Here is an 18,309-nt window from a genome sequence, read left to right on the forward strand (position 1 = left end):
GGTGACTGCTAATAGGTATGGGGTTCTGGGGAAAGTGATGAAAATGTTCTAAAATTTAATGGGCCAAGAGCTTGACAACTCAATAAACATACCAAAAGCCACTGAAGTGTACACCTTAAGTAGATGAATTGTATGAATTCTATCTCAACAAAGCTGTTACTTAAAAAAAACCAATTGTGTAAAGAATAGTATAAGTCAACACGGACCAAAAAAACAGAAGGCATCATGAGATAAAACAGCTCAACAGATTTCTGAAAAGCAGTAATGAGCAGAAAGAACGTGGCTTATTTAGCAGTGTGAAGGAAACATGTTTTAAAGACCCCACAGAGGGGAACAAAAAATGAGAATAGAGTCAGTGTGGCTCTCAGAATATTAGGCTAAATTCTGGGACAAATCAGGAACAGGGGAAAGTGGAGGGAAAAGGTGGTCAAACAAGGGACTGAAAACAGACAACAGGTTAAAAGTAGCGCATGAACACAGTCCCTTCTGTTACCCTGCGTACAGAACTGAGGCCACCAGCCTAACAGGGACCTTTGGAAAAACGGAATGGCCCCAGAAAATATCTGGGGTTTCCCTACTGAAAGGGTGCACACCTAATCTATCATCCTGACGAATGCCTCTGGATGAACTCTACCCACACAAGACAGAGTTTATAATCGGCTACTGACTCACTTTACATATCAACAGCCAACTAAGGACCACCAAGCATTAAGGATAGCAGTTAGCATCAGAAGGACTAAAATAATAAAAAGTGACTCCGGAAAAAAAAGAGATAAGACAGAGAACTAAGTAAAACTTAAACATGCATAGAATGTTATTTCATCCATAAAAAAGAACAGATGACTATGAATAACAATCAAAGAATAAGAGCTCATAGAAATTTAAAATTAGATTCAAATTTTAAAAACAGGAAAAAAAGGGAAGATGATAATAATAAAAAAAAAACCTCCCAGAAAAAAGAACCAGAGGTAAAAGAGACAAAGAGCTAGAAAGATAAAGGTAACAGAAGATCAACTCAGGAGAGTAAACATTTGCCTCATGGAGTTTCACAAAGAACAAAAAAAAGTTAAGATAAAGTTAAGGTAGTGTGAGTGATAGCCTAGGAAAGGTTTTTGTTTTGTTTTGCTTTTTAAGGCATTTGAAAACACAAGAAAACACAAAAGTTAAAATCTCCCAATAGTTTTTATTTCCATGAAATTAAGAATTAGGGAGGAAGGAAGAAGGAAAAAAGGAAAAGAGAGAGAGATATCAACAAAGAAATTAAGTATTAAATATTAGCTGTAGGTGGTAAACAATGAGCACCAATATTTACATTGAATACGATATTTAAAAGGTTTTCCCCACTAATTTATTATGTTACTTTTCTGTAATTATTTAAATAACTTAACTCTTCCTGCCCAAGCAGTGTTTAACAAAACATTTTCTCTTTCTCCATGGAAAAGTGACTTGGGGTCACTTTCTTCTAGCATGTTTTACTAGCAAATACTAAGTTAAAATAAATGTGAATTATGAGCCATCACCAGGCAGGCATCTCCTGATTGGTAAAATGTACTGGGTCTAGAAAAACTGCGAGTGGACTAAATACCACTAACAAGTTAAGAGTTTGGCTTCCATGACTGCATCTGAGTCCTAAGACACACCTATCTTGTTTTGCAGGAAATTGGAATCTTCACTAATAGGCTTTCATAAGACACTTGTTTCTCTAGAGCAGTGGTTCTCGAAATACTGTGTCAGAATCACATCAAAAGCTTTATTAAAATAGATCGCTGAGCTCTACTCCTGAAGTTTCTGATTCAGTAGCTCCAGGGTGGGAATCGAGAATGTGCACTCTAACAAGTTCCCAGTGAGGCTGATGTCAGGGACAACACGCCGTTGCTAGAGACCGTGAGATTCACCTAAGTCGACGTGGTTGCTACTCATGTGCTTTTGTTCTCTTGCACCTACGCTGTTCTCTCTGGGGGCTGGAAAATGGCCCCTACACTGTTGTAACAACTGCTACTTATGACATGCCTGGTGCGGGCACGATCTGTTTCTTTTCCTATGTCCTCTGTAGAGCTAAGTGAACCTGGTGCCGAGTTATGGCCGACTGGATCCTGGGAGTGTGAATTTTAAGTCAAATCCAAGACCTTAGTTACTGATCATGTAGAGTGGGCATTATACTTAACCTACTTTTGCAGAAATTAATAGATTTTTATCCTAATAGACAATAACAGGACACACAAAAACAGAGAGTTAAAAAATCACCTCACCTGACTTAAACTGGAAGGCTGAATATCAATTAGTCTTGGTGAGAGAAGGCCAGCCACAAGACATCGATTATAGCCATCAGAAATGACTTCATTGATAAATGGTCCTGATTTCTTTAAAAAAGTCAAAGTCTGTAACAGATCAGTAAGGTATCAATACTCAACCAAGTAAATAAATTTAAGAATACTTAATAAACTCACTGTCCTACTTTATACTTAACATTTTGAATAAAACTAAAAACACCAAAATGGAAATTATGGAAGACTACATTTCCATAACTTCTTTCAAGAAAAACAGTTTATAGGTTGTTTAGCTAAATCAATGCTGCCTAATTATAAATAATACCGTTAAGGATATTTTATGTAGCTTGTACTTTTATGAAAGGTAATCCTGTTACCTTCTCTAACGCTGATAGACAGATTTGGTGACAAATCTCAGTGAACACACACACACACACACACACACACCCCGTGGCATAATATAAAAGAGATCTGATATGATGTATAAATCCGGCATTCACCCACATCTAGCTGACTATTAATTAAAAGGTCTGTCACTTGATGTTTTCCTGGGAAAGCATTTTTCAACGTATCATCGACACCCACTGTGCCTGGGACTGTACCACTGTGCAAGGGGCCTTCTTTGTATGGCTTTATTTGTTAGTGAGCTTCTGAGGAGAGGAGGATTTAGAGGGAGGATAAAAAGGGATGTGGCGTGGCAATGACCTACTTTGCTCTTTTCCTTGGGGTTCAAGCAGCTAACATCCACAGAGAGCTGCTGGAGACATCCCAGTAACTCTCACTGACCTAGTGGGAGCTCCCATAAAGTCAGACCCATGACGTGACTTGGGTTCAGTAAGAAATACTGTCTGAGTTGTTGTTACCTACCTCCTTCTGAAAGCCAGTACAAGTTATGTGAATAACTCCGGAGTTTAACAAACAAGTGGCATCTAAAAAAAAGATTTTTAAAAACTCACTTTAATATTATATTTGAGATGGCAATGATACAACAGAATTTATCTTAACAGACTGCTAGCCAAAGTATAAGTTACCACATACAATAAATTTTAAAATAATTTTTCCATTTTTAACAAGATATTAAACCTTATCACAAATGCACTAAATGTGAAATACTTTATCTTTTCTAGCAAATTCAAAACAGTGATGATTTCTTTATAAAACATGTATTAGATTTCTCATGTATGTTATCCAATTAATTTCCTAAGTTATCCATATTAGCTGACAATGAGATATGAATACTATATATACACACATAAATACATACATACTTATATGCTATTCTTCTCACAAGGTTAGGATAATACATACCAAAATTATAGGAACTGGGGTTAAAGAATTGCTCTGGGGGTGAGTACGAAGGACAGACTCCTCGGCTTAAGCTTCTCTCGTGCACCAATATATCCAAGACGCAGTGCGGAGAAGTACTACTCACAACGGAGTCCAAGGACCACAGTGCAAAGTAAGAGCAATTATGTAGATATTCTCCTGATCTAAAAGAAGATTTTACAAAATTATTAAGTCACTGAACTGCTACAGATACAAATACCAAAAAGAGAAAGAGAATCATACCTTAATGAATCTGGCATTTGTGCATGATACCAACGATTTATGTCAAAAATCCCCAAATATATAGAAGGCTTTCCTTGTCCATATATATTCACTTGCCACGTAAAGACTGATACACTTGTCTCAGGAGACAGTGCTAAAAGAAAAAGCTAGTATTAAAAGACAGAATAATCTCAAAGTAAAAACCCCAAATAATATTTATAATGAGACTCGCACATAAATTCTTATTTAATTTGCCAAAACACATTTTTGTCATGTGCTTTGTAAACAGAAATTCATTCACTTGTATCTTGACTTTTTTATATTTCAAAAACCCCTTATCAAAAACTACTCGTCTGAAAAGTTCTATTCTGACTCATTTCAGTTAATACCTTGTCAGCTTTGAGGTTTAGAGGTAGAAAGTAGAAAATGATGTGAATGAATAATCTCCCAAAGTGGTACACAGCTAGTACCAGAACATCAACACCTAAAATGAATGCCTGTAGACCTCAGAGCTTAATTCTTTAGAGGAATTCTGGCTGAGGACTGAGCTAGCTACATGGTCAAGGGGTAATAAAAAAGACAAGTACCTGGGTGGTGACTATGGAATGAGAAGACGGGCACATTTGACAGACATCAAAAGAAGGAAAAAGGAAAGTAAAAACATGAGACACAAATAATGGGAAATACAGAAAAGAAGACGTGAGTGGGCAGGAAGAGTCTGCTGAGTTCTGGTTCTGACACGGTTCGCTGGAAGTAAGAACTGGACCGCTACAGAGCTGTGGGGCCGAGGACAGAGACAGCTCCCGGGTGAATGAGCTGCCCATGAAAATGCATCCCAAGCAGAACGCGAAAGCACAGTGCTAGTGAGCACTCCCAGAACGGAACGGACCTCCCACATCAGCATGTTTAACCCCGACACCCACCCTTAGCAAAAGGTGTAGCTTAATCATTCCACTCGCAGATAGAGATGTACAGGCTGAGAACTGATCGAGTTTGTCAAGGTCACAACTAGTGACAGATCTGGGGTTTGAATCCATGTAAGTTTCTAAAATCTATGCAATTTTTACTACGCCAGAATGTTTACCAGGAAGATGGAATCAGACTAAAGAAAACAGAGAAGCCCTGACTGCAGTGGCTCAGTAGGCTGGGGGTCATTTGGCAAATTGGAAGGTCATTGAGAATTGACTCCTGGTCAAGGCCACATACCTGGGTTGTGGGCCAGGTCCCTGGTTGGGGGTGTGCAAGAGGCAACTGACCAATATTCCTCTCGCACACTGATGTTTCTCTCCCTTACTTCCTCCCTCCCTCCCCTCTCTCTAAAAAGAAATAAATAAAATCTTTTAAAAAATACATTAAAAAATTAGAGACAACCAAGGCATGTTTGTCATGTCTCAAAAAAGGAAACATTATTCACAGACTATTCAGAATTATTCACAGTAGTCAAAACTAGAGACCATTTTTGTTTTGTGTCAGATTAAAATACAAGAACCCCTCATTTCCTTCCAGTGTTCAATTCATGAGTTCCATACAGCCATGTGGAGAACAAACCCCAGCATCTCATGTATGCTACTCATGGTTCTTCTTAACTTCTTGGTGGTCAGACTTCCATACAGTTCAATTTTCTGGCAGTTCTGCTTGTTTTTTGTTTTTAAATTGGTTGTTTCCTTCTTTTGGTTATGTGAGGAGGTGAAGTATACCTACCTACTCCTCCATCTTGACTGGAACTCCAAAGATTTTATTTATTTGAGAGAGGGGAAGGGAAGGAAACATCAATCGGTTGTCTCTCGCACACCCCCAACTGGGGACCTGGCCCACAACCCAGGTATGTGGCCTGACTGGGAATCAAACCAGCGACCATTTTGATCTGCAGGCCGGTACTCAACCCACTGAACCACACCCACCAGGGCTAAATCAAGATAAATCTTAAATCAAGCATTCACATGACATATAAGAGCACTTTTAACTAATCTTACCTTCACTCATCCCTTCCTCTCTATCACCATGAGATCGAAATTTCTCGATACTCTGGCATCCCAACAGTCTGGTGTTACTGGTCTGTCCCCTCAAAGGAAGCATGCCACCTGTGAGGTCCAGTGTGTACCTTTCTTCACAGTACTCTAACCCCTGAAAAAAATGTACAAACATCTTTACCCTAGTGGAATTCTAGGCAAAAAGTCATTCTAAAATTATTCTCTAAATTTAAAGATTTTTTACACAATACAAAGAAAACAAATTAAACCCCAAAGAGAACATATCATTTATAGGGCTCTAAAATTTTATATAGCATAAACCACTTATTAAATAAAAGGCTAGCTTTAGTCTCTCAAAAATACCAATCCATCTTCTAAAGCTGTCACTGAACACAGGAAGCTTCACGCACTTCTGGATGGCATGTGAACTGGACTAGCCACTGGAATCAGATACACACACACTCGAGGCCAGCAAACCTACTCCTGTGTTTTCACTGAAATTTTTGCTCTGGAATAGCTAGTAGTTTGGGGTTTTTTTTTTTGCTCATCAATCCCTTTAAGAATCTGATAAAAGATATGAAACTCCCCCCCCACAAAGTGCATAATCATAAAAACGCCACCCGTAATTCAGGGACTCACAGATTCCTGTTCCTAAGCCCTCAGGCACTAGGTGAAGAGAGCCTGTTCTAGAGGATGAAACGAGAGGGCTGACCAAATGCGGCCACTAGCAGCACCCTGCTACCTCAGGAATTCTGCCAGAAAAACAGTCACGTGAAAGGCTGGATGCATTCATCCTTTTACAATTAACTGTCAGTGACAAAACTGTTCACAAAGTTACCTCATGGTCTACTGCTTCATATATTAGAGCAACAAAGTGGGGCTATTTCTCCTGGGTACCATTTAGGCCATAAGCTTCAGTTTTGTCCAATTCACTCACTTGAGAAGCAAATGATACCTGGAGTGCTAATTGTGCTACCTTTGTAAAACAGCTGGTCTCCGAATCACTAACCTAATACCTATATAGTATATATTCCTATATATATATATTCCTATATATTAGTATCCATTATATATTATATATAGAATATATATTATATATAATATATATTCCTATATAATAGTATCCATTATATTACAAATAGTTTACTAACTTGAATATAAGAGTAACTTTTTAATATCTTAAAGACTTAAAACAGGTGAACAATGACTAAAATGGTAATATGAAGCTGTATTACCGTTACCATTTACCTCATATAAGATTTGTCCTGATGCCAAACACTTTCTATCGCCAAAGGCCAGCTGAAGCAGATGAAAACTCAGCACATCCCCTTCACTGAAGGAAAAAAAGATTAGCCTTTGCTGTAGTATTTCTCCTAAGAAATACTACCGTATTAATTATATTAAGCATCCCTTACTGTCCAGATCAACTTAGTTTGCATACAATATTGAGAGCATGTGATAGAACTGAGGTCACCGTGAAGAATTCAGTTTTATTTGGTTGTTCTCATAAAACACTGTCCTTTGAAATAAATACTGACTTTTAATTTTTTGATTCTAATTAAGTTAAGCTGATGGAGTTTGTATGCTTTAGGTGACACCTTATATAGCAGAGACTACATAACTGCTTGCCCAGTATTCCTTCTCCCCTTCTTCAATAGGTATGCTTTAGTTAGGCATACAGCCGCCTAAAATATAGTACATCACCCAGCTGCCTTTGCAGCTAGGTATAGCAGGCTCAAGTTCTAACCAATAGCATGTAAACAGAATTATACAATGGCAACTACAGAAAACCTTCCTTAAGGTGTCTACCTGTGGGCCAAAGGTAAGGAACCGTGCTTTAAGTCATATGTAGAAACACATACCAACATATATAAGCGATCATCAGATTCTCAGAGAGGTGCATGACCTACTAATTTAAGGGCCCTAATCGTACACTAAAAGTCCACAAAAATATCATTCCCCTCTAAAAAAATCTCATCAATAATACTGATGAATGGAACAACCATTATTTAGGAATAAATCATCTAAATTACAAAGTAAATTAAACCTGTCTTAGTAAAAGAATATTTAGGGTACTAGAAAGTAGTTTAAAGATCATTAGAGAATTATTCCCATTTGTTAATTATTCAATGTATTTTGGATAATGAAGAAAATAAGAGGAATCACTTTAAAAAAACAGAAAACACTATTCTGCCTGTATTTTAAACTATGAGTCCTTTGAGCTTACAATGAAAGGACTAAGGGAAATGCATATAATTCACAAGGATTTTAGAAAAAAAATCAGAAGCAGATAGTTCTGTGGTTGTAAGAACAGAGTGAACATCACTTATATTTTAAGAGGAAACCTCTCTCAACTTTAGTGTGGGAATTTAGAAAAAGTAAAAAAAAAATCCACACAAAGAATACATTTCTGAAACTATCATCAAAAGAAATAGTACTGAAAGTAAGTGGAATACAAACAGTTGTTGGAAGGTGCCCCTACCCCCTGCCACACGGAGCCCTCACAAGGCCCACTTCCCAGTGCTGCTGGTCTGCGTCACACCCAGATGAACGGAACGTGGGTCTGGCCCAATGAGAGGTACCTGCCTCTCTTATTTTCAGCTTTTCTCCAGGACTGACAAATTTCAAAAGTGGCAAGTCACTTCCTCATTCATTCACTTACTACAGTGTAAGGTAAGACAAAACCTCAGAAGCGGAGACATCTAACACAGATGGGGGACAACCGGTATTGTCCCCAATTCAAGTACATAAATCTAAGAATGGGACTTGGGAAGAGAAAGTACTGGAAGCAGTGAGTGGTCAAGATCATGGCATTTATACCACAAATTTTAATTTCATTGATCATCAAAGAAGAACTAAACAGCTAGGAGAAATAAAAGAAAATCAATACTTATACTGATCTAGCACTGGAACAAACTTAGCCATCAGAAATTAAATTGAAAAGAATGATTCGTCTCTAGTTGTAGTTAGACAAAACCAGAGTTTACGACAGAGAAAAATACACCAAATGAATCCTAAAAATATACTGCAAAAGGCAGGCAGAAGGACTAGAAAACAGAGTAGGGATAAATAATGAGAGAGGTATGTAAAACAAACAGAAAAAAAGAAATGAGACTGTAAAAGAGAAAAAAAGTTCTTACAAGAGGACACACAGCACCATAAAAACTGCCCAAGGTAGCAAGGGTGCCTGCTCATCTGAATGGGCTCCCTCCTGGAAACAACACTGAAGTCAAGCAAACCCCATTTCTTCTCACTGATGTCTGCGCATTACTCAAACACACAGAAATAATCATTTAACTTTTCACATCATTTCAACTACCATTCACTAATTCACGGAATTATGTTGCTTTCACTAAAAAGAGACAACATAGCACAAAGTACAAAATTTCCAAAAGTAACTATCCGCTGCTCCATTTTGACAAGTATTTTTTAAAACCACCGGTATCACACTTACCTATCTTGTGTAGACTGAACAGCCCACAAGTAACAGCAGTTACGAGGGTCATTCTCAGGTTCTTGAAAAGTAACAGCATATATGGGAACCCTTCCACCTTCCAACTGTGTGTAGTATCTAGAAAAGGCACAAAAATTAGTACACTTCACGCTTTTAAATTACAGCTACGTGAAAAAAAGGTGTTGCAATGTAAGATTTTGCACCAGAGCTACTACTGTTTACGTGACCACCTTAGCTTTAAAAATACACAGGGTACAGGGCAAGACAGTGGGCACGGCATCCATCCCCCAGGCAGAGCTGGAAGGACTAAAATTATGACAGGCGTTCACATACGCCCGCGTGAACTAGCCCTTCCAGCACGTGCCAGGGTATGCCGCTACGCACCGCTGCACACTGGGAGGTACCCCAGAAAGGGTGACACGCCGCTCCAGCACTTCATTTTAGCTGTTGGGTCTAAGAGTCAGTCTCATTACTACAACAAAATGAGTTAGAATCCGATGAGTTCCACAAACACCTTCAAAAGCATAATCAGCCAAGAACTGATACTGCTACAGAACACACTGCAGAAGCCAGATTCCCCAGGGACTCTCTCAGGAGCAAGCCAACGACAGAGCTGGTACAAAGGTACCAGCAAAGAGAGCTGGGATGAACTTCCCACGGGGAGCCACCACAGGATACACAGCACCGGCACTTCACCGGTGCAGTGCAGGGGAATCCGGCTCTGAGGAAGTGCAAAGACTCTGGGTTTACCTAAGGGGCTGTAATACTCTCATATTATCAAAGAACCCAAAGGTAAGAAATGAGCCTGTTTGAGATAAGGGAATATTCTTATTTTCCACCTTTCTTTTCTTTACTTCCAATTTGGCAAGTAGGTACCAATTTGTTGGCAAGACTAAGGACTAGCAGCAGAAAGTTCCAGGGGTGACTATTTTGTTGACTCATCTGCAAGATAAATTACTCAAGATGGCAGTCTAATATACCTTGAAAAAATGAATATTAAGCGGACAACTTAAGATACAAATGGGCATTTACTTAACTATTAGTAGAGATTAGATTAAAAACCTATTAATGCCTATTTGCTACCTCCCTCAATAATGGGTTAGTTCCTCAGCAATTTTAACACCATAAATATTAATAAAAAGTATCAGTGTAATTGTATTTGGGGTAAGTTTTTCACAGCATAAAAATTTTTAAGCAGTATTTTATAACTGATTTTTCAAAAAGCCTCTGTTTTTCTGTCAACTGCGAACTACCACTTTACATGTATTTACACATATGGTGGTGAAGAAAAGGACTTCTGAAAGAAGTCACACTATACAAAAATATGCAGAGTTCATCTTCAGAGTCATGCTTCACCAGCAAACTGAACACCACCACAACGGACATACCTTTTAAATATACACTAAGAGAATCAATCTAAAGCCATTCCTTTATTATATCAAGTCATAATTTAATACAATGAAAATTATTCACTCATTCAATCATTAATCTATCCTACCTTGTTCTCCTTAAGCTAATTTTTAAATATTTATAGAGTACACGTTACATTCAGAAAGAAACCACCAAAAATCTAATCATAGAAAAAGGGTATGCTTACTCTCTCTTCATGGTTTTCATATTCCAGAGTGCCAGGTAGCCGTCGGAAAAGCCGACAGCCAGCTGGTTTGTCCTGCTCAGGTAGCTGAGCGTCGACACGGCCGTTCCCGACGGGCTTCCTAGCTGGAAGCACAAGTGGCGCCCTCCTTTTATCGCGCTTTCTCTGATGTGTGGCACCTCAGCTGGGATGCCAGCTATAACTTCCAGGTCTTAAAAAAAAAGTGAGATAAACTATAAGCAACGTAAAAGATGAGTCACCCATTATTCCAGTGGCAACTAAAGACCACTGGGGTAAATCAAAATAAGATTAGTGATAAAATATGATGAACTATAAAATAGCCACTTGTTATCTACTGAAATGCCATTAATTTTCAAAATACATTTAATTATGTAATTTTAACCCAAATATATCTCTTGGAGAAATGTCTAGTTTCAGGGATGGGGCAGAAAACATATGAGGGCAGCCTGGTTAGTGTCAGAAATCTAGGAAACTATTAAAGTCTAAGAGGAATTTGTCAGACTCCATGAAAGACTACATTTTACGCATCAAAAAACAATAAATGACCTGAAACTAATACAAAATAATACAGAATGTAATTGAAAAATAATTTTAAAATAATGAAATAAATGAATGAAACACATTAAGTAGGTAAAACTTCAGGAGCTTCCGCTCTCCTCACCTACAAAAGACCTTCCTGAATCACTGGAAATAAGCAGGTACCAGCTTCTTACTCTGAAAATTGGTACTTTAATGAACGGCAAGCATCTATCTGCATTTTCTGTAAAAACTGTATTTCAGGTTAAACAAACAGCCCTAGTTCATGAGAACATTCTTCTTTAGATTAACAGAAGTTTAAAATCATCACCTAATGAAAGAAGTGATTTAGGCAACAACCTCAATAAATAAAACAATTAATTCAGAACAAGGCTTTTCAACCTCAGCCCTAAGGACGCTTTGGGCCAGACAGTTCTTCACGGGTCCGGGGCAGGGAGGCTGCCTTGTGCACCGTGGGACGTGAAGCAGCATCCCTGGCTTTCACCTTCTAGATGTCAGTAGCACCACCTCCCTCCGGTAGTTACAAAGGTCGACGGGAAATTTTAAATAGGAAGAGGAAGGATCACACTGTCATCATCTGAACCCCATGATCACTGAATGTGAAACAAGACACCATGTGTCTCCTGATGTGATACAATATGACAATTCAGAAATACCCAGTACTTCTGAAGTATCCTTACCAAATGTTAAGAATGAATCTAATCAGATACAAAATGTAAATGACACAAAGACGACAAAGATAATTCCAAAATGTGGGGTGTAATTCCAGATGACTTCTACAGCAAGTCAGTGTTGCTAAAAATGAAGAGGATAGAGAGAAGATTGCTCTGCCTTCAAGAAAATAGGAGATGTCAAGTGTAATGTGTGGACCTTGTCTGGATCCTCGTTCAAACTACCTAAACGCAAAAAGATGCTTTAGAGATGATCACAGAAATCTGATTGTTAGATTGTACCAGAGATTTCAACCTTTTTCATCTCATGGCACACATAAGCTAATTAAAATTCTGTGGCACACCAAAATATATATTTTTTTCCTGATCGGACAAAGAAATAGGTATAATTCTGATTCATTCACTCCAAACGGCTCCTGTCCTGTTGGCTGTCGTCACTGTTTTAACATCTGAGGGAGAAGAGGCCACTGTCCCTGACTAAACAATCAGGTGTTGTATGTTTTAAACATTCTAATGGCATACCAGTTAAAAATCACTGAACTATACCAAGGAATTAGTATCAGTGTTGTTAGGAGTGGTAATGACATTATGATTACATAGTAAAATAATCTATTTGCTTTAAATTAATGCTGAAGGAAAGGGGAATAAAAGAAACATACACACACAGAAATTTTTAAAACTCACTTGAATTTAGGTGATGAGTATGTGTGAATTCTTACATTCTTTTATCTACTTGACGATATCAGCAATCTTTAGGAAAACTAACTGTTCAGGCCTGTATGTCGCTGTAACTGTTGTGCAAGGGTAGATTCCCTCAATGCTATCATGAAGGGGTTCAGAAATCATTATCCCATTGTTCTTGAACAGCTACCCTCCTGATCCCTTCTGTTTCTCATCATTTTTTCGGAGAATAGCAAGTGATTAAATTTTGCCAAAATAAACAGTTCATACAGTGAGATACTGTAAACTTATTTAAGAAAATAAGGTAGCCTCTACATGTACCGATGTGGCAGGATGCGTAAAAAATACCGTTAGGTTTGGAAACATTGCAGAACTGTCTTTACAGTGTGGAAGGAACTTCATTCTCTTTGTTATGTGTGTTTCAATAAAGTCTAAATAATTGTAATCATCAGTTATTTTTTATACAAAAAAAATTTGCATCAAACTCTAAAACTCAATTTTTTGTGTGCTATAAAAATTCAATACCTTCTTAATTTTCATAATTGAGATAATGGTTCTGTATCTCTGATCACGATACAGAGTTTAATTATAAAATTACCCTTGTGCTACTTCAACTGATTGTTGACTTCTGAAATAGAAGATGTTTTAACTATTTTTATCTAAAAAGTTTTAATTATGAATATAAGCATTTTAATTAACCTTACACCTGTGATGATATCATACACAAAACACACTCGGGAACAAAACTTTAAGACTATTTAATTCCTTAACAATTTTCTATAAAAGTACAGTTAAACCATTTCTAATAGATTACAAATTCATTTTTAGTTATTTTCGTTAATCAATTCTTTTCATTTAAACTTTACCCAGGATTTCATTAACCAGGTCTTCATACACATAAAAATTTTAAGGTATTTTTTTATTATTATAAATTTTTTTTCTTAAGTGCATATATGACCATTAGTTTTGCAAAGTCAAATTTTTCAGGTTTTATTTTGCAGATCTAAATTTAATTCAAATGACTACTTCAGTCAAGTTCTGGTCAAACTTTTACAGCTTGCAGTTTTAATCAGCTTTATTATATATTAACAGTTTTTATTAGTTATGCTTATTATAAATTGAGAAAAAATATTGATGATTTATCTTTTCCAAGCTGATCTGTAAACGAACAGACCTTCAATAGTACAGGATTGCTTTAAAAATCAAAAAGGTCCTCCAGCCCTGGCTGCTGTAGCTCAGTGGACTGAGTGCTGACTTGCAAACCAAAGGGTCACCTGTTGGATTCCCAGTCAGGGCACATGCCTGGGTTGTGGGCCAGGTCCCTGTGGTGGCACATAAGAGGCAACTACACATTGATGTTTCTCTCCTTCTCTTTCTCCTTCCTTTCCCCTCTCTAAAAGAAAAATAAATAAATAAAATCTATTTTAAAAACAACTCTAAACATAAAAAAAGTTTCTTGAAGGTCTAACAGTTCTTTCCTGAAATAAACATTTTTAAAAAGCTTTACAGTTCCTCCTACATAAACCAGTCAAGAGCCCATAAATTAAACAAAAAAAACAAAAACTGAAAGCATTTGAGTAAATTTGCTAATATAAGGATTAGTATTAAATAGGAAAAATGGCCTCTTCTCACTTTTTAAAAAATTTGATTAGCATTAGTTTGGGGTGTTATTTTGTGAAGGAAAACTTTCAGTCACTGTTATTTCCTAGTAAACTACTCCATCTGTCTTGTCTTACTACAGGAGCATAAACAGAATGCCAAAGCACTAGGCTGCAGCCTACACAGATGGATAATAAAATCTTTTTTTTTCAGTTTTTTGTTTATTTTAGAGAGAGGTGAAGGTAGGGAGAAAGAGGAAGAAACATTGATGTGCAGAGAAACATCTATTGGTTGCCTCTCACAGGCCCCCAACCAGGGACCTGGCCCAATACCCAGGCATGTGCCCTGACTGGGAAGCGAACAAGCAACCTCTCCCTCCCATTGAGCCATACCAGTCAGAGTTGATAATGAAATCTTGATAAGGTTCAAGATTTTATACCTTTAGCTCTTCTTTTGGCATTTACTTAGTAATGGATATTATGCAAATATATATCAGAAAACAAATAAATCAATATCCCTATCTCTTTCAATACCTACATTGATATATGAATACTTCATCAATAAAATAGACTTAAGATGTAAAAAGTATCCAGTGCCCAAAACATTAAAACAAAGGTCCAAACAATAAAAGAAACAAAGGTACCTAAGGCAATTTCTATATAAAAATTTTTGCCTTTTTAAAAATCAACCCCTCTTATCAGAATATTCAGGTGGTTGATTCCTGGTGTCAAGCAAAGACTAATCACCTGATGCCTCTACTTCATTCTGACTGCACGACAAGTCATCGAGACACAGGTCAATGAGAAGGATCTGTCCGACATTAGTCACCACAGCTGCCACACCAAAAAGCCATCGCAAACTCGGGTGCAAATGCTGCGTGCTTGCGCTGGCTCCTCCGTGATTAATTATAGGTTCAACAGCTGTTACCTAGAAAGTAGAACAAATGATGATGTTAAAGCAGGTTATTAGGTATAATAGACATTTTCAAGCATTTTCTAATGTAAAATCGTTAGTATCCATTTGATACTTATGAATCTGAATAACATAATGAACTTTTCCAATATAAAAAGAATTATATTGTTACTTCAGTATATTAAAAATCATGCAGTTGAAATAATTGATGTTTACTGAGAATTTAATATAAGCCAGGAATTGTGCTAACTGGTTTATTTAATATTCATCATAACCCTTTGATATTGGACTATAATTGCATCTGTTTAAAGATGCAACACCCAGAGGCTTAGGAAAATTATCTGAGTTATTCAAGTCACACATTCATTAAAAGTAAAATTCAAACCCAGGTTTTTCTCACTTTAAAGCTCTTAACTGCCTACTCTAGGATTATACAGCCTCTACTCTTAAGGGAGAGTAAAAATAAATCATTTCAGAGAAATGGACTGTTTACTCTTAAAAAAAGTCTTGTTTATGGCCTTAAAGCCATTAGAGGTATACTGTTCTTTAAAAGGGCTAACATGTAATGGACTTCACACAAAGCATTAAGAATGACTGAATTACTGACATTTAACAAGGACTGCAATGAAAGAAAATCATACTGTAGCTGCATTATGGAGTTACATTTCCCCCTTCATCTCGTGAGTGTCTATGCCTAACAGTCCATATTTTATTTTATACTTAGTTTTCCTTGTTTCCTCTTAATTCACAAATATTAATTAGATATGTTATGTGATAATTTTTTGGTGATTTCTACTATAATACTGATAAATGTCCTACAAAGAGTACATTTGTTATCAATGTTACATACATTAATATAAAATTAGAGTTTATTTCAGGCTGTAATTTTTTTTTACTATAAACGAGAGCCTGGCTCTATGTTTCATTAGTAAATAAAACATTCCATACTGTTTCTAATTCTGAAAGATGTAATTTCATGGACTGTATTCCTTTTCTAAATTATGATAATAATGTCTCTAAATACTAAAGCATATTTTCTTTGATTTCCTCACTGAAGGGTAAGGAAATCTGTCACAGCTTACATTCCACATACAAATACTATATAAACTAAACGACAATCCTATTGTATTTTATTTTAAAATAAGACAGTTAAAAGCACACAAATTTAAGAGGTGATATTGTGCCCTACTCCCAAAAGTCAGTTAGTTGAACTTCCTTGGATGTTACCTATCACTATTTTTCATATCTTTCAGTTCTCCTACATTCTCTTTTCCAAGTGACACCAGCCACCCACCCAAATGAACTACGAAAACTTAGGTGAGTCCCTTCTCTATCACTCTAGTCCAAATAATCAAGTCCTGTCTGTGTTATCTCCTGAGTATACACTGAAGCTGTCCCACCCTCTGTTTCTACTGTCATTTCTTTGGTTCAGTTCATCATCATTTACCTGAACTAGCCCAATACAAGGAGCTTTTTACAGTTGAGTTCTGCTTTCAATTTAAAATGATTTCACCACAGACTTTAGGAGGAAGCCCCTAACTGCAAACAAAGCTATTCACAATCTCAATCTTCAGCATTTCTGGCTCCTACTTCTTACTTCCCTCTCCCCGAGCAATTCTCAGTAAGCCTAGTTTTCCAAATGCTGCACACACTGTGACTTTTTACATTCTGGTCCTTTTGCCTGAAATGTCCAGTCTTTTTGAGTAGAAATTATTTAGGAGTTCTCCATGTTCTATCTAAATGGAAGAATCTGTGAAAGTACTTATATTTATGCTGTTATCTTCTTGTCGGTTTTCTCCTACTGGACCACAAGCTTTCTGACAACAGGAACCAAGTTCAATTCATCTACTTAACTTCAAAATCTAGCACATAGCTTTTTATAGTGAGCACTCAATATATGTATTACTAGATTAATTCTGCCTTAGAATCACCACCACTGGCAAGTACATATGAGATACTCAGCTATAAATTACTTCAGATTTCCACATTAGCCCACAGTCTTCCTCACTGTAAAAATATATTTTGTCATTAACCTCCCTCTTAACTTTAAAAACTCTATGACTGTATACATTACATATACATACATATTTCTTAGAAAAATTTACAATGCTTATTGATTTTAGAGAGAGGGAGAGAAACATCCATTGGTTGCCTCCCATACACACCATGATTGGGAACTGAACTCGCAACCTCAGTATGCACCCCAATCAGAAATTGAACCCCCAACTTTTGGTGTACAGGATGATGCTCCAGCCAACTGAGCCACAGTGGCAAGGGCCATACATACACTTGTATGCATATCTAAAGTACACACTTTTCTCACACCAAGTACAGAAAGAATTCTACTCTTCCATGACTGTATATGTGGGGGTGTTGAGTATGCATTTTGAGTGTATGCATGTTCTCACCATGTATGGAAGAGCAGCTGCAAACCTACCGAAGACAAATCAAATTCAAAGTACTTGTACAATTACTAGTGGGGAAGACGCCTGGCATATGGAGGACATACAGATACTAGAATTAATAAATGGTAATTAATTATGAGTGAAACCACCACTTAAATATATCACTCAAATCTTAACAACAAAGACATGTTTTCCATATCGCTCCAAGGCTTTACAGTTACCCCTTAAACAACATGGGTTTGAACTCCACACATGGGTCCACTTCTCTTCTTTAGGATTTTTTCCCTCTAGCTTACTTATTTCATTGTAAGAATATAGTCTATAACACATGTAACATACCAAGTATGTGTTAATTGTATCAGTGAGACTTTTAGTCAACAATAGGCTATTAAGTTTTGGGGAAGTCAAAAGTTATAAGCAGATTTTCAGTGCCGGGGGGTGTGAGGGGGTAGGGGAATCAGGGCCTCTAACCCCTGCATTGTTCAAGGGTCAGCTGTAGTCACACACAAAAAATGCCCACAGTAATAAATATTTTATAAGTATTTTAATAAAATTTTTTATTTTGAATTTTTAAATGAAAAATAACACTTCCATAAAAGTGAACCAATCAGAAGTGCATATACAGCTCAATGAATGTTCAAAGTGGAACT

At 36.9% G+C, this 18,309-nt stretch overlaps 1 protein-coding gene across 4 annotated transcripts in view; it reads right to left on the bottom strand.

Moving 5' to 3' along the window:
• The window catches only part of AHCTF1 (AT-hook containing transcription factor 1), a 67,591-nt gene that overhangs the window by 37,001 nt on the left and 12,281 nt on the right, over window positions 1-18,309 (bottom strand). For all 4 annotated transcript variants that reach the window (XM_028531096.2, XM_036016102.1, XM_028531097.2 and 1 more), the window contains exons 4-12: window positions 15,089-15,269; window positions 10,837-11,044; window positions 9,240-9,356; window positions 7,034-7,118; window positions 5,789-5,939; window positions 3,837-3,969; window positions 3,576-3,757; window positions 3,135-3,196; window positions 2,250-2,378 (exon numbers count right to left, since the gene is read on the bottom strand). In XM_028531096.2, the coding sequence (XP_028386897.1) occupies window positions 2,250-2,378; window positions 3,135-3,196; window positions 3,576-3,757; window positions 3,837-3,969; window positions 5,789-5,939; window positions 7,034-7,118; window positions 9,240-9,356; window positions 10,837-11,044; window positions 15,089-15,269 (1,248 nt within the window). The remainder of the gene's footprint in view (window positions 1-2,249; window positions 2,379-3,134; window positions 3,197-3,575; window positions 3,758-3,836; window positions 3,970-5,788; window positions 5,940-7,033; window positions 7,119-9,239; window positions 9,357-10,836; window positions 11,045-15,088; window positions 15,270-18,309) is intronic.

This window comes from Phyllostomus discolor, chromosome 15, assembly GCF_004126475.2.
Source record: "Phyllostomus discolor isolate MPI-MPIP mPhyDis1 chromosome 15, mPhyDis1.pri.v3, whole genome shotgun sequence".
NCBI lineage: Eukaryota > Metazoa > Chordata > Mammalia > Chiroptera > Phyllostomidae > Phyllostomus > Phyllostomus discolor.